The sequence below is a fragment of the Oreochromis niloticus genome, linkage group LG20 (genome assembly GCF_001858045.2).
Source record: "Oreochromis niloticus isolate F11D_XX linkage group LG20, O_niloticus_UMD_NMBU, whole genome shotgun sequence".
Classification (NCBI taxonomy): domain Eukaryota; kingdom Metazoa; phylum Chordata; class Actinopteri; order Cichliformes; family Cichlidae; genus Oreochromis; species Oreochromis niloticus.
The window spans coordinates 24556815-24582955 of NC_031984.2; the positions used below are offsets into that span (position 1 = coordinate 24556815).

The 26141-nt window shown below is 39.3% G+C and overlaps 3 protein-coding genes across 8 annotated transcripts in view; 1 reads left to right on the forward strand and 2 right to left on the reverse strand.

Annotated features, from left to right (window-relative positions):
- si:dkey-11f4.7 (piezo-type mechanosensitive ion channel component 2) overlaps positions 1-8958 on the reverse strand; it is a 30504-nt gene extending 21546 nt beyond the window's left edge. Inside the window, exons 1-10 of the mRNA XM_025901537.1 lie at positions 8938-8958; positions 8463-8555; positions 7982-8114; positions 7508-7662; positions 6451-6717; positions 5777-5885; positions 5456-5577; positions 4462-4521; positions 3435-3583; positions 436-600 (exon numbers count right to left, since the gene is read on the reverse strand). Of these exons, the coding sequence (XP_025757322.1) occupies positions 436-600; positions 3435-3583; positions 4462-4521; positions 5456-5577; positions 5777-5885; positions 6451-6717; positions 7508-7662; positions 7982-8114; positions 8463-8555; positions 8938-8958 (1274 nt within the window). The remainder of the gene's footprint in view (positions 1-435; positions 601-3434; positions 3584-4461; positions 4522-5455; positions 5578-5776; positions 5886-6450; positions 6718-7507; positions 7663-7981; positions 8115-8462; positions 8556-8937) is intronic.
- Positions 8959-8997: 39 nt separating this feature from the next.
- Positions 8998-17451, reverse strand: LOC109196175 (piezo-type mechanosensitive ion channel component 2-like). Its single transcript, XM_025901538.1, has 8 exons — positions 17335-17451; positions 15891-15986; positions 12392-12493; positions 12159-12204; positions 10336-10495; positions 9825-10038; positions 9499-9712; positions 8998-9363 (listed from the first exon to the last, which is right to left on the reverse strand). Exons 1-8 carry the CDS (start codon positions 17396-17398, stop codon positions 9123-9125), a joined length of 1137 nt encoding a protein of 378 aa, XP_025757323.1. The 5' UTR covers positions 17399-17451; the 3' UTR covers positions 8998-9122.
- Positions 9585-26141, forward strand: part of gnas (GNAS complex locus) — a 39649-nt gene continuing 23092 nt past the window's right edge. The window contains exons 1-4 of one of the 6 annotated variants that reach the window (XM_003444766.5): positions 24293-24538; positions 24879-25132; positions 25246-25750; positions 25943-26081. In XM_003444766.5, the coding sequence (XP_003444814.1) occupies positions 25943-26081 (139 nt within the window). In that variant the 5' untranslated portion in view covers positions 24293-24538; positions 24879-25132; positions 25246-25750. Of the gene's footprint in view, positions 9691-24289; positions 24586-24878; positions 25751-25942; positions 26082-26141 lie in introns of those variants that run through there. The other 5 variants (XM_013271090.3, XM_013271089.3, XM_013271088.3 and 2 more) reach the window with 5 other exon arrangements.

The window sequence follows — 26141 nt, forward strand, 5'->3', positions numbered from 1 at the left end:
ACACAATCATTAACTTCTGTGCCAAACTGACCTGACTTTTACATCAAGTATCATTCGTGGTAATGAGTTAGGTCTCTGGCTACAATTGAACTATGGCTCAGGTGCGCAGGGAGACAACCCTGAAGGGAAGAATTTAAATCTGTTAAGGTGTTTTCAAGGAGTCATAGAGCTTTTTTATTGCACCTCATACAAAAAAGCCACAAAAAATGTTATTTCATTTATCTAGAGAGGGGGAAACCTATAATTACTTTTAAAATATAATAAAAATTATGTATTTTTTAAGTAGATTTATCCTGTTTTGACATGCATGACTGCCTCATTAGTTTAAGTTTCTTTTAATATAACGCTCCACATCTCCTTGTTCATATCGATGTCAAAACAACAGAATGTTTTTCTGAGCAGAATCTCTCCCTGCACACATTCCTGCTGTCTCACCTGGAAGTCTCTCTGACAGGTACGTTGTCCAGGTCAGTGAGAGTCAGAAAGTCAGAGTTAAAATAATGAAGCTGGAGGATACAAGCCAAAAGGAACGTAGCAGGAAGCAGAATGCGTGCAAAAAGCTCCACTGTGTCGTACCGTTCCAGACCCAGGTCACGAAGACTGGATAATCACACGGGAGAAAAACACACAACCTTATAACAAATAGCCAAGTCTGCTACAAAGACAAATTAAATATATATATATATTATATATATATATATATATACAGTGTTGGGTAAGTTACTTTAAATTAGTAACTTAGTTACATTACTAGTTACTTCTCTAAAAAAGTAACTCAGTTACTTCAAGTTACTCGTTACTTTCAAAGTAACTAGTTACTAGGGAAAGTAACTTTGGTTTTACTCAGAATTCTCTTGTTAATGTGTTGCTTCCGTAACTGGATACTCAGCAAGGTTCCCAGTCTTCTAGCTTGCTTACTTGCCACAAGTGCACTGTGCCACCTACCAACAGAAAGGAAAAAATAATGTGCACATTTCCACGAGAGAAATCCCACGCCTGGACCGTCGTTGACCGCCGCCATGATTCTAGCCTGCTTTTTACATCCAACACAAAAACTGCAGTCGTGGTGCTTTTGATTGTACTCAGAACTCGGAAATTCTGCCTTCTGAATAGGAAGATGTAGGTAACACCAGACTGCAGATGAGCTGCATACAGAGCTGGACTGGGACAAAAAAATCGTCCCGGGCATTTTGACTAGAGACCGGCCCACCATTATACGAAAAATCATAAAGCCTTTGAATGAAAATAAACACTGTTGTGACAGTGATGTACACTGTTCTGATGGTATATATGTATCAATCTATCAATCGTTTGTTGTAAGACTCAGATAATTATTTTTTTAAAAGCGAGACATTTTAAATGAGAATAATAAAGAAAAGTATTTCATTGTGCCCCCCTTTCCCTGTTAATGCCCTACCTGGCCCCCTGGCAACACTTTGCTAGACCTGCCCCTGCACAGTTACCAGCTGTCAGCTACATAGAAAAGGATCCTGGTGTTATTTGTCTCTCAGAAACAGTTCATAACTTCCCTTCAACTCATTCATGTGACCTAAAAGGTAAACCTGTTTCTCCATCACCTGTTCAGCTCTGATGATTCAGTAAGGACATCTCCTGGTTTCATCTGCATGTTTCCCTCTCACCAGATAACCAAACCGATATCATGACCAGCAGCTTTACAGCTGTGGCTCCAGCAAACATCAGCTGATACTAGCAATTAATATTAAATAAATTCTAACAACAGCTGATCAAGCTTAAACGTGCTGCTGTTGTTTAACGCGACATCCGCTGGTTTCCTCTTTCTGGCGCAAAGTGGGCGATAAATAAACAAGAGAGAAAAGCCGATCAGCTGATCATTGATCAGTTTCATGATTGAAGTAGAAACAGGAGAGGGAGGGGAGAGAATGAGAGAAGAAGAGGCAGCTGTGCAGCTTCAGCTTCGTGTCTTTTTCATTGTAGCTGAAGTCCGGGACAAACTGTGTTCCTTTTCACCTCAGTACGAAACGCGTAATATTTTCTCTGAATACGAGACGATTCTGTTTTTTACGGGATGGTTGGCAACTCTAATAATTAACCGTATGAACAAAATAAAGTTCAACATCAGTAACATAGCACCCACCCAGCTGTATAGAAACTCCGTCATGCTAGCTAGCACGCAGTACGAAAATGTCAGCATAACGAAAATAAACTCCACCTAAACTTGGTTTATATCTGACTCCGATAGACTGCAGGTCGTAACTTCTTACCTGAAGTTCAGTTCACCTGACACGCGGACCGGCGGCCGCTTCGGGTCTCTCCTCTTGCCTCCCTTCTCCTTCATCCACCTGCTGGCCTCCACCACTTGCTAATGTTATTGAATCTGTGGAAGCTCCGCGATATCCACCACACGAAGTAACGAGTAACGAGCCTATCTAAATCCCAGTAACGAGTAACGCGTTCCTGGTTTTGGCATAATAACTAGTTACCGTGCTCGTTACCACAATAATAACGTAGTTACTGTAACGCGTTACTTAATAACGCGTTAGTCCCAACACTGTATATATATATATATATATATATATATATATATATATATTTATATGTACTATATACTCGTGTTATAACACGGGTATATAGTACTAGACAAAAGACTCGAGTCTACACCCCTCATTTCTTTATATTTTGCTTCCTAGGAGTCAGGCCTTCTTGCAATGTTTTAAAGTGCTCTTGAGCAATAGCTCTCCAGGCTTTCTCAAGGTCTTTAAGTGCTTTTCTTTGGACATTGCCTGCTTTTTCACTCATTTTTAGTCCATTGATTGTACCTGACCATTTCAGAGGAACATTTTCTCTTTATTAAGCCACTAACCTATGAATCATTCAAACATAAAAAGGACCAAACTCAAGGTATAAACCAGTGTCGTGTCTACACATAACTATGCAAAAACTCAATCTATTCTTTTCTACATCAAGTGTTGGGTAGAGAATATGACAGTGACCAAAACCATCCAGGTTTTTCCTAACCAAAAACTCTGAATGATGGGTGAAGTACAGGCTCTGATCAAAACTAGTAATTCCGCCTTCAGGCTGAGGGACAGCTCTCTGTACAACACTGCCAGAGCCAACCTAAGGAGAGGCATCAAACAGGCCAAGGAGGCCTACAGGAAGAGGAAAGAGGACTTCCTCACAGACCAGCTGTCAGAAGGTGTGGAGAGGCATCCAAGCCCTCAACAGCTACAAATGCCAGAGGCCCCCCCAACCCCCGACAGCTGCCTCAAACCTATAGCCCTCACGTGTTTTGAGCGGATAGTGTTTCAGCACGTCCGAGACTTTTACTGTATTTACATATGTGCTTGCACATGTTTCCATAAATTGCAGCATCTATTATCCCATTTGCCTAACAAAATATATAGAATCAAGAAGTTTCTAAAGACTTCAGCACGACACTGTATGAGACTCACCCTTCCTCTGACATCCCCATGATTTGTCTGAATAGCCCAGACACACTTCTGAACTGGTACATGTAGATGGCTATCAACACCACCATGGAGTAACCAACAACCACTGCCCAGAACGTCTTCAGGAGTCGACGCCACACGTCATAACGAATCTGAGAGAAAAAACACAGTGTATAATTTCTCCTGTAGGTCTTATAATAATCAATTAAATATCCATCCATCGATCCTCTTCCCCTTATCCTTTTCAGGGTAAGATGGAGCCTATTCCAGCCACCATAGGGCGAGAGTCAGGGTACATCTTGGACAGGTTGCCAGTCTGTCCAGGGTGTACCTGGACAATAAATAAATATATATATATATAAAAAATTAAACAAAATAGTTCAGAGCAGCCAAATTAGATCTTCATTATAAATGACAGCGTTGCATTTATCCCTCGAATCGCCTTGGTATGTAAAACACCGGGGCGTTGCTGATGTTGTCTAAATAGACATGTCATCTCCAAAGCCATTAGGCCTTCCTGTAAGTGCCTACCGTCTTTCTAAAAGGTCAGCAGAAACATAATATGGGCAAGAAAAAAACAGCAAAACTGGAGCAAAAAAAGTGGCTGTGTATGTGCTTATTAGTCATAATCAATACTTTTAACTGGAAAAGAGTATGGATGAAGAGTACACAGTCTGTCTTTGTGAGCTTTTTCTACATTTTATATAAGATCTACACCCACTGCGAACATTTTTATGCACAAACAACAGCTGAATGGTTCACTGACGTTAGTTTAGGAGTCAACACATTACAGTGTAAGATGAACCTAAAATATATTGGCTTTATGTGTTCTGCAACAACATTTTAACTATAAAAGTGGATTTCCTTTCCACTTAGTGACCCATTTCAAAATCTCATTTCCCTCTTTCATCTACTATATATATATATATATATGTACACACACAAGGGTATTTTGTGAGCTGAGTAACTATACTCTGATATAAGTCTACTAAGTCTACTATAAGTCTACTTAGAAAACTAAGTTACTAACCTGGTAGAGAACAACACAGAAGAGGAAGAGGACAATGTAGAGGATTTTGTATACGACCACCTGAATGAGTGAAACATGATACAATGAATGAAACAATAGTATTTACTTATTATTTGCACGTCTCGGAAACAATTCTGACTGAGGTTATAGAAACAGCAGGATCCAGTGACTTGTGGGACTATACGAAGGAGCATTTTCATCTTCTTTTTCGTAAATAAGGTTTTACTAGCAGCCAACAAAACACGTGCTGATATTCAACAGTACTGAAGAAGGAAATATATGTGAAAAAACAACAACAAGAATAACAATAATACTACTTTTACACCTATTACTTCTACTACTACTACTAATCATAATAATATTCGTTTTTGACCATACAGAGGCTCCTAAAGATCAGTTTGAAAGTATTTTTGCAAAACTCTTTTTGCAATACATTTTTGTTTGCATTATATCCGACTTATAGAGAAAGGCTGTCCTTTATAATGATACACTATGGTGCATTTTCAGTGCATTCAAGGACGAGGTGAGAGTGCACTGATGTTCAGGGAAGTCGGAGGAGTTGCAGTTGCAAAGGTGACTGGAAGCGCTGGTTCAGCTCCCTCACTGACCACAGACAGACTCTCTGTGACTATGTCTGCAGATTAAGATTATGCAGCCTTTACTGAAAGCCGCTGTAACAACATCTTCATTTTTACTGGATGTAACTGGGACTTTCATCTCACGGCTGTGTTAGTCGAGCATTACTAAGGCTGCTGTACGTTGCCGTACGTGGCACCATGGGCTGACCCACAGCAGCAAGATGCGTTCTTACAATAACCATACTAGCTAGAGTGCTCACAGCCAGTATCTGGTGAGCACTGGGCACTACATGTAATGAGAATGCAAAAAGCATATTGAGAAGTAAAGCAAAAAATTTTCCTGTGATATTTAGGGCCTCTGTCAGTAAAAATCTGCCTTAGCCAGTGCTACGATGCTTAAGTCTGTCATTAGATACCTTTCCAGAGAAGCTGACCACAAAGAACATAGAGCAGCAGAAGAGGATCCAGTACTTCACCAGCAACCCCTTTACACCTGAGATCAGTTTCGCTACCAGAGGAGATGGTTGATTTTCCTCCGCTGGCAAGGCGCAAAACAAGGAGGCAGAAACACAGTGAGAAAGAGGAGGAGGTAAGGGAGAGCATTACAGGGACAGCTTGATGATTAAACTTGTCTTGTTGATGTCAGGATGATTTTCATTAGTGCCCAGGTAGGAGTTACATTACTCCAACATCTTCTGACATATGATCTCGAGAAAATCAATGAAAAGATAAATTACGTGGCACGACTTTGACTTCATCCAGAGATTCTGCCTTCATGCTCTGCCCCTCCTGTCTCTCCTTCAGCTGCTGACGAAACATCAACCAAAAGCTGAAGGTGTAGAAGACCTGCAGTGAAAATAGTTTATCATAAACACAAAATACACAAGTTTGTGTGCTTAGTAAATATTAAACTGAAGCCGACCTGTGTTGGGAACAAAAAATTATTTTAAAAAATCTGTCAAAAGTTTTCAAAGTACACTAGTCTGTGGATCCTGTTGGAAAATTCTTATTTAAGAAAGATTTAAACTGAATTCAGTGACTTGTCTGATTAAAAAAACACAAATTTCCTTATGGTAATAAACTTTAGATGGAATATATGAACACACTGATAAATAGATGTCAGGAAGAAAAAGTGAATTAGAGTTATTTAGAAAATAAATGTGTACAAAAAAAGCCAAACTACTATACAGGAGTAATTTTTACTAAGTACATAAGGTTACTATATACAGTAAGGCTCATGTTTCTTAAATGATTGAACGGTAACACACACAAAAAACAATATAACCTACCTACAAGCTAAGTTAGGTCTAAATACAGCTTTATTGTTTTTAATGGAAGCGAGAATAACAGAAGGAAATTACAATAGTTTATCAGGTCCATTCCTGCTCCTTATGACCCTGTCATGGCTCACCTTTGCTCCCAGGTGGACGCAGGGTGCAGGGTGATAGCTGTTCAGGTCAAAGTCCACTATGACCGCCTGGGGCAGACCCGGGTACAACTCGGCCCGGCTCAGCCGGAGCCCGCTCAAGAAGCCCAGCACCACCAGCACGGTGCCATAGATGGCGAGGAAAGGGGCGGACATCATGGCATACCGCCTTCTGTCTCTCATCATCCAAATTATACAGGACCACACAAGCATGGCGAAAGTCAGCCAGTTGTTGTAGGTGATACTCCAAATCTGTACGCAGTGGATATCATAACAAAAACAACTTAAACAGCCTCTAATGTTAGCTAGTTTTCTTTAGCTGCTTTTAGCCGCTTAGGGTGAATTAGCTAATATTGTTAATGTTGTGAATTATAGTAATAGTTAGCTTCATAACGCCATAGTGAGTCTGCTATTAAGTATGCAAAGTTTGCTTGCTAATCTTTCACCCAAATATGGCTGTTTTAGCTTCAACTGGTAAGCTGTTAATTAGTCAAAGTTAATTAGACAATTTATGATAAAACTCGTATGAAAACTAACAAATACTACTAAGATATAGTCTCCATATTTTTTTTATTTTATTTCAGTTAATTTTCCAAGTTTTTTCAAATATTTTTTTTTCAAAAGTCATGTTTTTCATTTTATTTTAGCTAACTAAAACGCCTTTCACATCTAGATTTAATTTTTATCTTAGTTACAGTTAACTATAATAACCTTGGTAGAAAATAAAGGTTGTACCTGTAGGCTCTGGGAATTTGTAATAAAAAGCTTCATAAAACAGTATAGATATATAAATTAGCCTTGTAGTTGTCTAAAGTATTGTAACTGTATAAAAAAGTGGTTTCAGAAAACAAATAAACCAGTTTCTTTAAAGGTTGAACCGTCATAGCTAATGTGCAAATCCTCCTTATCTTTGCTTGTAACATAATGTGACCTATACCTAATGTCTTCACCTGTTCTGATGATACTGGTTGTGGCTGCTAAAAAAAAAAAAAGTGACCGCACAGAACACATTTATGAACCAGTATGATTATTTGTACTCTACCATCATGATGATAAGGCCGCTGACGTAGCTGTGCTTTTGCACCTGCTGACCAAAAATGACCAGACCACTTGGGCCTGAAGGTGGAGGCAAGGTCTCTGTCAGACTCTCATGGACCTCCTCAGTCTTCTCCTCCACGTCTTCCTCGCTTTCTGTGTCTGGCAAAAGAGGGAGGGAAAGTAAAGAATGAAATGAAAGGGTTTAGTGAAAAATAAAAGTTGACTCTATAGCATAGTGGTTTACAAATTTACCTAACAAACAAAAAGTTCCCCTGTTCCATATCAAGGAGGACACACAAATCTTTTTGGGGGTTGTGTGAAGAAGGACATCTGTCATTAAAAAATCTGCCAAATCTATATGCAGTGACCCCTTATGAATAAGAGAGCAGCTGAAAGTAGCTTCTGCTTTTTTATCAAGTTTGTGTACTGTATAGTTTTAGTTAATTAAATATGTATTTAGAAAGTTTTCTGTGATTACCATGAGACAGTGAGTCCTTGCCCTCATAATGTGGTAGAGGGTAACAGTTTGTGTAACCTGCCCCTTCTAATGGACACCCAAGACTGTCAGTGTGGAGATCTTGCCAGGAGTTTCCTTTAATAAAAATCATTGGCTGAAGAAAGAGAGCAAATTATGCTGTGTGTTACAACAAAACTGTAGGATAATCTCCAAGAAATTTTAAGTGAGTCCACATCTGATTGAGAATTCAGTGTGCTAAATAGAAAATGCTAAAACATCCTCACCTCGTCAGGTAGATAGGTTTCCTCATCTGTGCTACTTAAAAGCTGAAAAGGGAAATCTTGACTTTAATAGGCGTTTAAATACCAACTTGTAGCAATAAAACTATGTGATGTCCAATAATTTATTTAGCAGCCATTAAGCTTTCAGCATGAATTCAGGATCACTGATATAAGTACCAACCAGAACTATAGTCGGATGCAAAATTCAATAATGAAGTTACCTCTTGCTTATCTCCTGAGATGTAGATGACCCTGGAGAAGCTTGGAGGAGCGTCTGGACTTTCTACTGGACTCTCAGCCTCATCTGCTTCATCCTGAGAAGCACAATCACTATTAAAAGTCTGCCAAGTAAGTGAAAACCATGTGGACCAGCAATAGCAGAGTAGCACTCAAAGTAATAGTAAAACTTGCACTTCTACTTGTAGTACTATTGGGAGTGGGAACCTTCCAAGATAAGCTGGTAGAACCTGGAAATCTGCTTCCTTGGGCAACACAGTTGTGGAAGTTGGGGCAGAGATGTGTTACTGGTATGATAAAAGCAGTAGTTTTCTTAGCTCAAGTCACTGCAACAGCTGTAGAGCAGATAATGTATGCACAACGCTAGTGTTTAAAAGCAACTTCCCCCCTCGTCAGCCAAGGCAAGTGTTGCTTATTAAAATCCACCAGCCAGAAACATTTTTTAACCTTTTTTTTAACCTCATTGGATTTTCCACCCATGTGACTGGATCTTGTGTGACTTAAGATAACCCAGCTGTCTGCATCATTGTCTGTGATTGTGCGTGTTTTGTCACTGGCTTGTCTTCGGCCCAGGAAGCTGCACGAGCTCTGATGTGTGTGAGCATGTATTTTTCTCATTTTACTTAACAAAAAGCCCGTGTTTGTCATTTCGAACCTATCCCAGATGACTTTTGACTAAACATATTTAGTCTGACACACACACACACACACACACGCACCTTCTCTGTGACATGAACCCATTTGTGCAGCAGAGCCACTAGTGTGTAGTAGAGGAGTAGAAGAACCAAAGGGTTGAGGAAGTCTGGCCAGCTGACGTTTGTGTGCACGCTAAGAAAGTGCAGGTTTGAAGTGTCGGATCTGATGACTCCTATCATACCAAACAATCTGGAGATGAATGGGTGATTAAAGGGAGAGAGAAAAAAGAATAAGTGTGAGGCATATTTTTAGTAAAAAGAATTTAAATAAAGAAATAGAAGAACCAGACTGATATAATTTAAATATCTACTCTTATTTCTATACCTGGCATAAACGTCTTCTGGTGGTATAAGCTCCTGGGAAAGTGGCAACTGATAGAGATACAGAACCAGCAGGTGTCCTCCGCTGAAAATGGCCATCATCACACACAGGGAGCTGAAGAGTAGCATGCTGATGGAGCGGCCAAACACCCACCACCATACCAGCCCCAAGAACACCCCGAAGTACACTCCTGAGGTAAGGGAGGGCAGTATGATACCTGTACACACATAAAAGATGACAAGCCATGAAGAAAAAAGGTGAATTAGGCAATACTTACCATTTTTAAGCTATAGAAAGCTGGCATGCACAAAGCTGCTGCTGTATTGTACCTGCCAACCCCAGCAGCAGAGTCACCACCACCTTCCCTGCTGTGTTCATGATAGCCGACAGCAGCAGCCTCAGTCCAGCTGCAAACACTATGAGCTTCTGGACAAACTGTGGTGGACCCGATTGTACCGGCATGGTAGTCTCTTCTGAGCTGTCAAAGGACGAACCCTCTATTTCACTTCCATCCTCTGACTCCGTGTCAGAGGTTTCCACATCCTGAAAGACCCATGAAACAATCAGCACTTTGTTAGCTTAATGCAGGGAAGTCAAACCAATAGAACATCATGGGCCACATACAGCCTGCTTTGATATTAAGTGCGTCAGACCACTGAAACTCCCCATTCTGTCATTGTAAATACATTTAGCTAAACATTTAATCCCTGAGATGTCTTAATATAAGAAAAAAGACTGGAGTCTTTGCTGGGCCAATTCTGGACCCCGGGCCTTATGTTTGATACCCCAAGGGTAATGTTATGTCATAGTGACTATAGCTGTTGATGTGCGAGTGGTTACCTGCGGTTCAGAGGGCGGGATTCCGTTTTCATGGAGGTTGACCTGGGGCACAGGGCGTAGCAATTTCCTGCAGAGCCTCAGTATGAACAACGTGGAGACCAAGAGGCCCACGTCTGGGAGCAGGAGACGCACAATATTCCCAGGATCAACTGAGCTAAATCTGAAAATACACACACATTAACGTTTGATCTTCACTGATCTCCAATAGATGATACATCAAAATATATATATATATATATATATATATATATATATATGTATACAAACCGGATTCCAAAAAAGTTGGGACACTAAACAAATTGTGAATAAAAACTGAATGCAATGATGTGGAGATGGCAAATGTCAACATTTTATTCAGAATAGAACATAAATCACGGAACAAAAGTTGAAACTGAGAAAATTTATCATCTGAAGGGAAAAATATGGTGATTCAAAATGTCATGGTGTCAACAAATCCCCAAAAAGTTGGGACAAGGCCATTTTCACCACTGTGTGGCATCTCCCCTTCTTCTTACAACACTCAACAGACGTCTGGGGACCGAGGAGACCAGTTTCTCAAGTTTAGCAATAGGAATGCTCTCCCATTCGTGTCTAATACAGGCCTCTAACTGTTCAATTGTCTTGGGCCTTCTTTGTCGCACCTTCCTCTTTATGATGCGCCAAATGTTCTCTATAGGTGAAAGATCTGGACTGCAGACTGGCCATTTCAGTACCCGGATCCTTCTCCTACGCAGCCATGATGTTGTAATTGATGCAGAATGTAGTCTGGCATTATCTTGTTGAAAAATGCAGGGTCTTCCCTGAAAGAGATGACGTCTGGATGGGAGCATATGTTACCTGAATATATTTTTCTGCATTGATGGTGACTTTCCAGACATGCAAGCTGCCCATGCCACACGCACTCATGCAACCCCATACTATCAGAGACGCTTCTGAACTGAGCATTGATAACAACTTGGGTTGTCCTTGTCCTCTTTGGTCCGGATGACATGGCGTCCCACATTTCCAAAAAGAACTTTGAATCGTGACTCGTCTGACCATTTTGCCACACTCCATTTTACATGATCCCTGGCCCAGTGAAAACGCCTGAGCTTGTGGATCTTGCTTAGAAATGGCTTCTTCTTTGCACTGTAGAGTTTCAGCTGGCAACGGCGGATGGCACGGTGGATTGTGTTCACTGACAATGGTTTCTGGAAGTATTCCTGAGCCCATTCTGTGATTTCCTTTACAGTAGCATTCCTGTTTGTGGTGCAGTGTCGTTTAAGGGCCCGGAGATCACGGGCGTCCAATACGCACAGAGATTGTTCCAGATTCTCTGAATCTTCGGATGATGTTATGCACAGTTGATGATGATAACTGCAAAGTCTTTGCAATTTTTCGCTGGGTAACACCTTTCTGATATTACTCCACTATCTTTCTGCGCAACATTGTGGGAATTGGTGATCCTCTACCAATCTTGGCTTCTGAGAGACACTGCCACTCTGAGAAGCTCTTTTAATACCCAGTCATGTTGCCAATTAACCTAATTAGTGTTAATTGGTCTTCCAGCTCTTCGTTATGCTCAAATTTACTTTTTCCAGCCTCTTATTGCTAGTTGTCCCAACTTTTTGGGGATTTGTTGACACCGTGAAATTTTGAATCAACATATTTTTCCTTTAAATAATATTGACATTTGCCATCTCCACATCATTGCATTCAGTTTTTATTCACAATTTGCTTAGTGTCCCAACTTTTTTGGAATCCGGTTTGTATATATATATATATATATAATCAATCAGTATTTTTATAAGAACGTTTAAAAAAACACAACACAGGCTGCCTACCTTACAATTCCCAAATGGTAGAGAAATCCATCCCAGAAGCCACTAACTGTTAGAAAAAGGGAAAACCAAACAGCCATCAAGTTAAAAAGCATTATTCCTGCTTTACTTGGGTATTTCTTTCCACTGTTTTATAGTCAAACTATTTTTGGGCTGTCTTTGAGGTCTGCTCGGAGGATTGGTTACATTTTATTATAAAAATCGCTCATTTATTGTGACAAAAGTTTTGTTTTCACCTTGTGGAGGAATGTATGCGAAGGGGATCTGCATGAAGCACTGCAGGGTCAGGAACATCAAACTCGTGTAGATAATCAGCCGCAGGAACTGCCCAGTTTGACCTAAGACCAGCAGCAAGCAGGAAGCAAAAGTGAGCGCAGTTACAGAATTCAGAACAAAGTCTTTTGTTCTGTGTAATGAGCTAGAATTGGTTTATGGTACCCATAATTTATTGGACCATCACATAGTTTGTAGTTTAACACCTGTGTACACCACCACAGTGGATTTTAAATTGAACAATCACAATGTGATTAAAGTGCAGATTATCAGCTTTCCTTGATAGCTTCTGTAACAAATTTTGTAAAAACTGTTTAGGAATTACAGCATTTTTATACATAGTCCGACATTTTCAAAGACTCAAAATTAATTGGAGAAACCAACATTACTTTGAATGTAAGGATTGTTTTCAATACTTGGATTAAAACCCTTTTCAGTCAATGACTGCCTGAAGTCTGGAACCCATCGACCCCACCCAGTGCTGCATTTCTTCCCATCAGATGCTCTGCTAGGCCTTCACTGCAGCCAGTTTCAGTTGCTGCTTGCTTGTGGGTTTTTCTGCCCTCAGTTTTGTCTCTTAGTAACTATAAAACTGATCTGTTGTGTTGAGATAAGGGTCTGTCTTGATCATTGAAGAATATTCAATGGTTATGACCCACTTCCACTGGCAACCATACACGGCCACACCATAACACTACCACCACCATGTTTGACAGATAATGTGGTAAGCTTCGGATCATGGAGCAGTTTCTCCTCTGCTCCACATTTTACTCTCCCCATCATTCTGGTGCAAGTTAATCTTGGCTTCATCTGTCCAAGAATTTTTTTTTTCCCCAGGGCTGTTCAGGCTGTTTCCCTCTTGATTTTCATGGTAACCTGTGGTTTGCATCTTGTTGTAAATTCTTTGTATTCCCATTTATGAAGTTCTTCAATCTTCAATCGCATCGTGATTGTTTGATTTAAAATCCATTGTGGTGAATTACAGAGGAGAAAATACAAAATTTGTCTCTCAGGGGAAACAAATGATGTATTTCACTATATATGTTGATAGAAAAGGTCCCGAGGTGTGACTTTGATGTTTTAATATTTAATATTTAGCAATTTCTCTCCCTCTAAATGTTACCAAGAAAACTTTATGAAATTAGGACAAAATCTATTATTTTTATCGATTATGAAATCACAAATAATTAACACAATTACTCATAGACTGAAAATACTGAGTCAATTCAACTTTCTTCAAACTTTAACCTTAATTCATATATAAAAGATAAATATGTAAATGAAATGTGAGCAGGACTAAATCTGTGACACCCTGGTACAAAATTTATAGAGAAACAAAAGTCAAAGAAAGAGATGTCCTGAAAGGCAAAGCAAGCAAACTGTTGCAAAACAAAATGTTATGCAATAGTCTTTTTTTTATCTCAATTATATTCTTTTATAATTGTAGGAAGCCAGAATTATGTCTGAAATTAAGTAGGATTAATTCCACAGCTGTAGTTGCAGAGAAAAGTTGGTTTGAATAAAAATAGAAGTTGCTTTTATCTTTGCTGTACACCACGTGTTTTGTTGTCTCCTGTTCAACTCAATAATCATTTTTATTCCCCTTAAATAAAGCCGGCATGTTACTCTCTGAGTTCTGGGACACAGATACACAAAAACACACAGTAATGGATGCATCCTGTGGTTCTCTTCAGACATTGTTCAGCAGAATATTGTCTCCCAGACACTTGGCAGTAAATTGGACTGGTTCTGTCCATACTCCAGTTTCTTATCAAAGAAAGAAAGACTGTCTCTGTCACGACTGGTCTAGTACAACTATTTATCCAATGAAATCTCTTCGTGGCACTATTTTTGAAATCACACTCGTGTCACAACATTATTTGCACAAGTTCCCAATTTATTATCTTTAAGACTGTCATTAAAGATATTAATGACAGTTTTAAAGTGAGTTGCTTTGTTGCGATTTTGGCTGTATATTCAAATAAATAAAACAGTTCATAGTCTCAGGGCTAGAGTTCTTGTAATCAAAAGGTTGGAGATACAAAGCACTAATAGCTGACGTGGCTTAGCATTAGCTGAGCCAGCAAATGTGTTGTCGATGTTCACGCTTTTTACTAAAAGCATTGTTTCATAAAACACACACGTACACACTCTCTCCAGCATAGGTGGGTGCACAGAAACCCATGAGCCGCACACACACGATGTACACAGGCTTCACCACTTAGTCCAAGCGCAGTAAGATTATAGCAGGGGGATTTATGAAGCTGAAGGGCAAACAGTTTTTATATGGAGGCATAGAAAAAGAGCGAAAGAAGAAATGCTGTCAAAATGCTGACATCACATCTTTTAATTCCTTGCTGTAATTACCAGGCTATGTATAATTGATTTGACCATTCAAACCACTTCCCCTTTACAAAGTACTTTGAGGGAGGGATACATATACTTTAATTCATCAGAATGCAGTGATCAATACAGAGAAGGCACACACACACATGCTGTAGACATATACACATCGCACACATTTTGATTTACCTGTGCTTGTCTTTAAATTTGTTTTACTTTACATCAGATTAACTGATTTCTCCTATTTTTGCACGTAGCTCATGTGAAACTGTTTCCGCTCTTTAAACTAAGTTTAAAAAAAAGGAAAGGCAACCAGCAAAAACACAAAATACAAGTTTGAAATGATAAGTAGGTAAGTAACATGATCACAAAACTGTACACAAATTGGTGTAAAATAAATAAAAAGAATTAAATGGCATAAAAAAAATACAAAAACCAGTTAAGATAGAGACTAAATTAAAATAAGCAAATATATAAATTCATAGTTATATGAACTTATATATAATGATCAAGTAATACCAACCTGACCTTGCGAAAACGAAAAAGTATTTGCCCAAAACACTACCTCAAAGCATTGATAATTGTTTGGAGTATGATTTGTCACACAGAGACTTTATAACTCAGAAGCATGAATTGGCTAAACGGTCTCAATATTAGCGCAACATGCCAAAATCAAAAGAAGACATAAGAAAGAGGGTGAGTGAATGACGTCAGGGTCATGAAGCTAATTCTACATTTCTAAAAATTATCTTAACTTTTATCAGTTTTAACCATAGATTTTAATTGTTAAACTAAGATGCCAGATCAATATTAGGTTTGCATGCCACAGAGCATTTGGTGTACAAATATGTGGAACCGCAAATTTTATACAAAACATCACAAGAAATGTTTCACAAAGTGAAAGCATTTTCTCTAACCCACAAGGTAGGAAATTAACATTGTTTCTCTGCAATTACCTGCTACATGCTGGAATAATCTTATAAGCTTAAAGTTCAGGCAAAAAAGACTGAATCACTGACGTTGTTTAGATTTGAATCAAGTTTGCACCGAGACCTTTATATTTTGAATCAGAGCAACAACATGCCAGATGATGTCATTAGCTTCTGGAGCCCCTCTCACCTCTCATGGTGACCAGACTCGGGTTCGGCAGCAGCGGTAAGATGAGCAAAAACAGGAAATATACCAGTGACAGACCATTATAGCGGAAAGATGAAGCTGAGAAGCAGAGGGGAAAAAACACAATGGGTCTGAGAGAAATTCAAAGAAAAGGAGTATTTTTATAAGGTACAGCATGCTTCTTTTTAATGTTTATTATCTTATAACCTCTAAAATACTCGGAATGTTTCATCTAAAGTAGCAAGTATACATCACAATCACAATAATAAAACATACATAATAATAAAATAAAGGGCAAAAGAATAAACTGTGTCTACTATACCTTTGATTTTTTTTATAGTATAACAATTTATAACACCTGGCTCAAAGAGGGTTTTTCTGGGTTGCCTAACCACATCAGTATGATTACTCTGCTTGTAGTAACAGCAGTGAGTGTATACTACTTAACAGAAGCCCTATCGTTTTCCTGTTATTCCTGCCCATTTGATAAGCAAAGGTGCACTTTATGCATAATTGAATTAACCCCAACCTAAAGTTGTTTTTTTTAAAAAAGGTTACACACTTCCGGGGGGATTTCTTATGTGTAGGAAAAATCCCTGATAAGCTGTTACTGCCATTAATATAAGCCATTATATTAGTTTTAGCAAGGAAACCTTAGTTAACAAAGCTGGTTACAGATGCTGATGGTTTTTGATGGTTTCCTCTATGCTGGAAAACACCTGAGTTCAACAAGTAGACCTAAAATATTTTGGAACAGGAATAAATATTAATTTAGTTAACTAATTTAAAAAAGCCCTACAATTCAGCTAATATTTTGGTACTTCTGAAATCTAAGGATGATTTGTTAGAATCTTAAAGAAAATTGTTTAATACAGAAAATATGTCTGACTACCTCATACCTAACCTCAAATATGATACATTCATTTTAAACAACATTATAACAGCAAAATGAGAACATTTATGGCAGCACAAATACCAACAAATGATCATCAAAATGCTCCTAAGCGGCAAGCAGAGGTTAAGTGTTAACCTTACCCTGCAGCACATAGGGACGTTATGTGCAGGTTTCACTTAAACAGTTTACTTGATGGTGGGTACAGAAATGCCGCTCAGATAGGTGTAACTGTTTTACATCAGCACGGTCTACCTCCGGTTTAATCTGAAAGCACATTGCTTCTCACAAAATGAGTGTGAATTATTATTTTTGTGTCTCGATAATATGCTGCAACAGGGGTTCACCAGTAGCTTTTACCCAGCTTATGTTGTGTTAACGATATGCAACCTTTAGTAATCACCTGAAAATTCTTGTCATGTAAACTTTTACACCCAAAAATCTGAAACCGTGTCTATAGCATGTCCCTACAAACCCCACTATCTCCGGACAAAACCACCAACAACAGCAGTACAAATAAATAAAAATGAAATAATTATACAGGCATCAACTCACCAGTGAGCAGGAGCAGGGGTAGTAACAAGTTATAGAGCATCCCAACCACGAGGTCCCCCGCCATGTCCTCCTCTGTGTGTCAGAGACACCCAAACAGCTCCTTCAGATGCTCTCACCCGCTGGATGTCCGCATAAATAAGTAAGTGACTTAGTTATGTGGAGGGAAATTTCAGCCCGCTCACATATTTGTCAGAAGAGAATTCATGTTGCCTCAATCAAAGCATCTTATAGTACAGCAAAGAAAAAAATAACAGGAGGACGAGAAGCAGTGCGATTAAAAAACACAGCAGATGCAAATATTGTGTGCGGATAATGACTCCCTTTGCTCTTCGCTTGTGTTTCTGTCACACCCTCCTTTCCTCCTCCTCCTCACCTCTCTCTTCTTTCCCTTTCTCTCTCTCTGTCTATCTCTCTCCCAGACATAATGGGTTGTAACCCAGCATCTCTGTTACTATCCTCATATTGTAGCTAATCTCACTCAGGAGAATATCCACTATCGTTGCTTCACTGTAAAACACGCTTGCAGAATTACACAAAAGCAGACAAACAGCAAAGTGCAGCAGTGATTTTTTTGTGTCATTGGGGAGTATTATAAGTTTCTGCATGTGCAAGTTGCATCCATGCCTTCATTCTTGCATTATGTTCGAACTAGTGTATCCCAGAACCTTCTCTATCTGATATATGTGAAAGCCATACAGATACTCTCGTATCTCGTTGTTTGTTTCCTTAAAGCCACGTCAGGCTGGCTCATCATATTTGCACTGAGGGGTGAAGGGAAGTGTATCTAATATTCATGGCTGTAAGGCCATTAAAGAGCTGGTGTGACTACAGAGGGATGATCAATGCAAGGACTTACAATGCAATAACATTAACTTTGTTCTAAATATAAGAGGAAGGTTGGGGGGAGAAAAATCCAGTATGATCTTTTTGTGTTTCAAATGACAGTTTTGGCAACATAAATAATGTAAATGTGCTTAAATAGCGTCTTCCAGGACTATTAGTAGAGTGAGACTGGAAAAGCACTTTATTAGTATTTAATTAACTGTGGCACAGATTTGAGAAAGCAACAGAGTTTATGCATTAGGTAGTGTAAAATTTTCTTCAGTTAATTTAAATTGCAGTATTGCAGGAATGCAGGAATTTGCTGTGTATAAGAACAGGAAAAAAAATAAATACCAGCTTCTTAAATAAAAAAAGATAACTTAAAACATTAAAAGTAGTAGTCGTTGTCCTAAAATGTCACAGTTTTCTTCTTGTTTATATATTGCAAGGAATCAGCACTTTGTATAGCAGATTAATCTATGTGTGATCTTTTAATCAAATTCATAACGTATCCTATGAGTTTTAGCGGGGTACTGAGTGTGAATCTTATTTTCCCCGTCTAAACCACAGCAGCAGAAATGACACTTGTGAATAGAAGTCACATTTTGGTCTTTAATTAATTTAAAGACTTTAAACTTTCCTTTTCTTTATTTTACATGGTAAAGATTCAAATAAGGACACTTGAGTGTTCAGACAAAAGAGATGCCACCAATTGTATTGGACCTTTTTTTAAAATGTTTTTTATGGACTAAGCAATAACCAATAATGAAAATATCAGCTGCATAAAATAAAGTGTTTTGTTAACAATGTGGCAGTGGAATCTCTTGCAGCCAGACAAGAGAATGGAGGAGGGATTTTAGACCATGCTTACCGTTAATGCTTAACATCTAACTTTTAAATTGTTGTTACATTACAACGCCACAAAAAGTCAAGCTGTAGTTTCCCAAGCTATACTAATAAATCCCTTTTGTGTATGTTTATAGATATTTAGATGACGTTTCTCTGCGTGCAGATAAGCACCCCGAGTGTAAAAAAAAAGAAAGAAAAAAAGGCTGAATTACTCCTCAGCAGTAAATCTAAATTGATCATGATGACAATGAGTGCTGAGTGTGCAGCTAACATTTCATGACAGTGCAGTTAGAAAGAGATGCCATCGGACATGCCCTAGAAGGTTCCTGGGTGGGGATGTGAGCGCATGTGAGTGTGCATGTGTCTTTAGCTATTTAAGAGATAGGAAAATATATTTGAGATGTTGTCACCTTTCCTAGGTTTTAGTTTTAAGATCAGAATGATAATTCATGCTCAGCATGTGCGCAAGAGGACGTGCACAGAAATCGGTAGAAATGGCACTCTGACTCAATGTGAGTTTTACTCTCTGAGTTTAGCACCCTGGTTTCGATGGGTGTTGAGCCAATATTGATCTGTTGCCGGGAACAGTCTCACTTCAGTTCCTCTAACATTTACAGATCATTTGCCAGCATACATCACTGATGCACTTCACTCTACCGCCTTAAAAATACAAATAAACCCACACCTGCCTTGATATTAAGGCTGCATTATGCAGAGACAGTTAGGTTTTTGGACAGTGAAGCAGTGTTTGTACTTTCGCTTCTGTACAGTATGACTGTAGATTTTAAATAAAAAAATCAGGATCTGATTGAAATGTGGACTTTCAGCTTTAATTCAAGGGGATTTAAAAAATATGATGTATTAACTGGTTAGCAGGTATTGTCATTTTTATACATAGTCTCATATTATCAGAGGGTCAAAATTAAGTAAACAAGCTACATTAATTTTAAATATAAGAATTTGGATGAAAATCTATTCCAGTCAATGACTGCCTGAAGTTTAGAAACTATGGACATCACCAAATGCTGATTTTGACAGACTAGGCCTTTGTTTGTAGGTCTGTCTGCTTCAGTTTTGTCTTTTTGCTTGAAATCAGGTGACTGACTTGGCCATTAAAGACCAGCCCATTTTTGTGTTATTTGTTTGTTTTGAGAGACTCTTGTGTTGCATGTACAGTATGCTTTTGGATCATTATCCATTTCCATTGTGAAGTGCTCTCTGGCCAGTTTTGTGGCTGAATCTGAGTAGAAAGTGTAACCCTGTACACTAACCCATATGGAAAAGAAATAGTAAAAACTTATAAAAGACTTACATAAGATGTGGTCTACTTCATATAGTGAATCATATAAGGCTTATATGATTTACTCATGAAAGTGGCCACTTTCTCATTACTTTCATATATTGTTTTAGGAAGTATCCAAAACATACAAGTTTCATTTATATAATTTTTCAAGGGATCTTATATCTGTTTTCACTCTTGTATGCTTTTCATACAAGTTTCACACAAGACAGATTCAAACTTTATAAGATTTACATATATATCGTTTCCATATGGGAAATTACATAATTTATCTTGCTACCTCTATCTGCGGTCACACCATCAATAAATACTAGTGACCTGGTTCCATTCAACATTGCCTCCACCATGTTTAGTCAGATGCTTAGCATCATAGTCTATTTCTTTCCTTCTCTATACTTTTCTTGGTTTCATCTGGTTTCAGCCTTTCTTCTTTTAAATAATTTACTAGATTATGATTTGGTTATTCCTGAAGGTTTTTGCTGTCTCTCTGATAGGTTTACTTGTTTCAGCCCACACGAGGATGGGCACTTGCACTGACATCTCTTTGTAAGTCAAATATTGAGAATTCCAGTGAACAGCTAACAAATACAAGTTTGACACTCTGAATCATCTCCAGATGTTATTGTGAATAGTATTGAGCCTCTGAAAATTGGTGACTATGTATAAAAATACTTTAGTTCCTTAACAGTTAACTCAATGCTTTTGTTCAACCTCTTGAATTAAAACTGAAACTCTGCAGTTTGATCACATCCTGATTGTTTGATCTAAAATCAAGGTGGTGGTGCAGGGAGAAAAAAATACAAGAAACTATGCATTTGTCCAAGGACTAATGGATCTATAGGAACATGCAGATCCTGCCTTTATTCTAGTTTATATTACCCACATGATATGGTGTGAAAAACTGGACAGAGAAAAGGTGGAGGAGTCTAGTTCTCTTTTGGACTATTTGTATTACAATATGACAAAAGTTACTGTGAGTTCCTTCTCCAGTGACATGCAAAGCAATATGCATACCCCAGTTTTAACACTAAACGCTAACAATATGCGGTATATATACTATTAGTTTGCAGTTAGTGAGTCAAATGAATGGGGACACAGTTAACAGGAGATTGTGATTGATTTCAAGTTTGAAGTCACAACTTGATTTCACGTGTTTTATACTTTTAGCATATTCAAAGAGATGGTTGTCAAAACAAAAAGGTGTGGCGCGGCTTTTTTATTTTTTTTATTTTACTTGAACAGATGGTAGGCTTCTCCTCAGGGATTTTGTCAAATTATTTTTAAAGAGCTCCCAGTCTGCAACGGACTCACTACCAAAGCCTACCACATAGGGTAGTCCTCAGTCCTGCTTTTTGCATTGGTCAGGTAAAATTTCATGGTTCTAGTTTTAAATCAGTAGAAAGAAGAAAGTCAGTGAAAACAGCTTAGATATTTTTCAGAATGTACTATATGATTCACTTACTCAAAAAATAGCATTTTTTTTTAAATGTGTACAATAAAATGGTGACTTTTACGTTTAAACATAAATGTAGATCTAAAACTTAATATGTTTATTTAATTTTTGTCAAGAAAACGCAGATTATGGACCCAAATGCAGACTTCTGAGACCAACAGGGAGACATCAGGGAGACTGGAAACACCAGGGTAACAAGGCGCAGCTGTAACTAATTAAGGGATTAACGAAAGGAATTAAAACTACTAGCAATGCAAAAGACACAGAGGATTAATAAAATAAAACAGGAAGTAGATGAAAGGGAACAGAATAATGACAAAGACTTAAAAAGGTTCAAGATGTATCTAGGGAGCCTAGACTGTACTAGAATAAAGTAACAAAAATAAATAATGCAAAGTAACAGAGCTAAACAAAACTCAAGGAACAAAAGCAAACAGAAAACAAAATCAACAGCAATTAACAATCCAAAACTCAAAAATGTTGTAAATACTGTTACTTGATTTGGCGTGGTGTGCTCTACAGTCAAATATGTTTTAATGTCATGAGGATAACTCAGAAGCAAAGAACTTAAAATCAAACCTGCCTCGCTGATTTAGAAAAATGCTGCCACCCAGTGTCTAAAAGTCCAAACTGCAGTATGGATTCCTGATTCTTAGGCATTTGTTTTGAAGCATGTACATGAACTTTTCAAAGGTCAACAGGACATAAAAGTTCAAAGCCATGCTTTAACCAAGTCATTTAGCCTTTAGATTAGCTGGTTGTGACTTGTGATATTTTAGTATTGTGTTTAATATTGGTAAAGGAGAGCTGTGTTGCTCCAGTGGCAGTGAACTGATAGATTACATCCACTATCACAGGCTATAGCACATTTTATTTGATATCTCTAGATCTAGATGAAGAAGGGATAAAGACTCCACCCAGGACTCGATCGGGATATTATATGAAGTCAATACGTGTGTAGGTTTGGTTATAATAAATAATGGATAACTAGAGGAAGCTGAACACTTTGGTATGTATCAGTCAGAGCTTTTAGGAGTAGAGAGTGCTAATGTCAGCACAGCTGGCTCTACTCACTTGTGTTTGAAAATACAGCTTCTGCCACAGGTGACTTTTATCTGTGGCTTTAATATCTTTGATTTATAAATTTAAAAATGTGGATTTTATTTTTTGTCTGGAGGACACTATGGGACTCCTCAACCCTCACTAAAGATTTGCATGGTATGCCACTTGATAATTATATTTCACAGTATTTTATAGGAAAAAATATTGCACACCGCTGTTTTATTTTTCTCATGAATTTATGGAGTCACACTAAGTAGTCAAAAACAGTTCCACCACCTGTGTTATTAAAGGAGACCCTTATTTTCTCTTATGTGTAGTACTATTACAACAATAAATACTCAGTTTCAAAAAATTAGGTCAGTGTGTGTGCAAAGTCAAAAGCTAAGGCTCAGTCTCAGTTTTCTTCTGCTTGTGGCTCTATATCAGGGGTCCCCAATCCCTGTCCACGACGGCCGGTGTCCCTGCAGGTTTTAGATCTCACCCTGAGTCAACACACCTGAATCACATGATTAGTTCATCACCAGGCCTCTGGAGAACTTCAAGACATGTTGAGAAGGTAATTTATCCACTTAAATCAGCTGTGATGGATCAACGACACATCTAAAACCTGCAGGGACACCGGCCCTCGTGGACTGGAATTGGGGACCCCTGCTCTATATGATGTCAGAAAGAACATACTATATACTTTAATATAGTCACCTCAGGCAGACAGCTGGGGCTGTGAGCCCACCTGGCTCATTCAGGGACAACGCCAATGGGGAGCCAGGGGCGGCACTGGCCACCCCCCAAAATTTGTTGCCCCCCCCCAATGGCTGCCCCTGGGTCCTATGTTGGTAATAATTTTAATAAATGTGAGCGCGGGAAGAGAGAGAGGAAGACACCCTACAATGAGCTGAAGCATTATTTTTGTCATTTGTGTCACTATGTATGTCCCTCACGATTTCACCCCTTCCCCTCCACTGCGCCCGGCACTCTTCTGTTTTTGTTGTGCCACCCCAATATTTTTAGTGGCCCCCATATGGCCACTACTATGAAAAAAATGCTGGATGCGCCTGTTGCACTCACCTGCTTTACAAGAGAAAGCCTGTCAGAATTAGCTTAAAGTGAGGGCAGCTTATTTCACAAGATAAAGAATGATTATTTTAATTGTGAGTTATGGAAAAATATTTTAGCAGATTTAAAGAAATGGGCATAATAGTGTTAAGTCCATTTCTTGAAAGTAACTTAATGCACCAGTCTTCCTAATAATATAACTCAGTATAATCCGCTGCTGATGTGATTGTACTTTTCCCTGAATAAATGTCTGTAACAGAACATATCTAGTGGTCTTCTAAGATTTGAGGAGCCCTGCTCAGAGGGGTCTTGTGCTGCTATTCCTGCATACAAACCACCTCAGGTCTTTTTTCCTTGAAGAGGGCGCCTTTTTTCCCCTCCGCACAGCCACGCTGCTGACGCAGCTCCGCACCCGGGTCACGTGACCAGGCGAAGCGGCCTCTCCTCCTCCTCCTCCTCTCTCGGTCCTTCCTTCCCAGGGTTCAATGAGCGTTGTGTGGCCCCACCCCGTCTCTCTAAAAGCGCTGTCTATCTGTTCAATGTAGGCTACTATTCTCGGAGAGAGAAAGCAAGAGAGAACGGGAGAAAATAATAACCTCCAAGAATCGGGTATTCCCGTCTTTCACCTTCCTCGACCAGCGACCAGGAGGGGAGCGGCCTTCACGGTGGGAATGTGCTGCTACAACAGCCCCGCGTCCTACTTTTTGTGAATGTAAATGCACATGTAGTGTCAAGTCTGTAGCCTGTTTACCCACCTAGGATTCAGGAGGAATCTACATATGTGTATATAAATGTATGTTCGTATGACAGCGTGTGTGCGTGTGCACATGTATAGGCCGTATGTAGGTTATAAAAGCCGAGCCTGACAGCGGGGGTTGCTTTTTCACCTGCAAGAAACGTGGATACATTTCGAGGGATTTTCACGTCTTTGGTCACGTTTTCTTTTTCTGTTATTTTGTCCCCCTCCTATTTTTGTAATGATTTCCCCCCCTCTCTCTCTTGAAGGGATTCACCGGAGTCGAGCCAGAAATTAAGAAAAAAAAAGTCTATCGGTGCGCAGTTTTGGAGGCTTGGTGGTGATGTGAGGGGCTGATAACACATTTCAGCAACAAAAGCGAGGGGCAGAGAGAGAGAAGGCCCTTTGGAGGAGAAAACAGCAAGGAACAGCCATCACATATAAGGAGGACAATTCGGAGGGGGGATACTAGATCGTTTCGGATTTGGAGGTGGCGAGGGATCAAGACGAAAAGACAACCGCAGTGAGTTTGGGGCTGATTTGATGCAGAGAATGAAAAAGAGCCGGATGACGACGGAAGAAGCGAGAATGCCACACATGTAGCTCGTTTGGGTGTAAATATTATTTTCCTTACAGCTGTCCTGCTGGGTCCCCGATGAAGACAGCCGTCGGGGAGACAGAAAAATAGATATAGAGTCTAAGTATAAACCCATGGAAATGTTTGTCATGAAAAGCGACGTGGAAACGAGCGGCGCTACAGCACTGGCGAGCTTTGCGGACACGCCGAGTTCGGCTCCTTGTCACGGGCAGCTGTGAGACGCAAGACCCGGGCTTTTGGAGATGCAAATTAGGCTGTTTTTTCTGCCTCCGTTTGAGGTGAACCGCCGTTTTTGTGTCTTATAGCGGACATTGTGGATTACAAGTCTTTATCTTACACGGCTGAAGGGGGGGACGAGTTTGGAAAAACGAAACACAAACTGCTGCATATAAAAGGGAAAAGCCCGAGCCGGATTCAGCAAACTGAGAAGGCGGCCTCCGTGTCGTCAGCAACAGTATCCTGCCCTTTCTCTGACAGCAAAATACGCGTTACGGACTCTTAAATCTCTACAGAGGGGCGCCACGGACCTTAAACGGTGTAAATGTGGGTAACGTTGCTGCCAAATCCGCGGGTCAAACGAGGCATCTAGTTTATCTGATTTATTTTTCTTTCTACATTACCCCCCCCACCTTCCCTTCCCCTCCCCTCCACCACCACCTCCTCCTCCTCTGCTTCTTCTACCACCACCTCTTCCTCCTCCCCTGGACCCCCTTTTTTCTTTTTTCTTGCGGGAAGATGGGTTGTTTGGGCAACAGTAAGACCGAAGACCAGAGAAATGAGGAGAAGGCTCAAAGAGAAGCAAACAAAAAGATAGAGAAGCAGCTCCAAAAGGACAAACAGATCTACAGAGCAACACACAGACTACTACTTCTAGGTGAGTTTGACACATTTTTAGATATCTTCTGTGCTTGCTGCTTTACAGACAAGGCCTCTC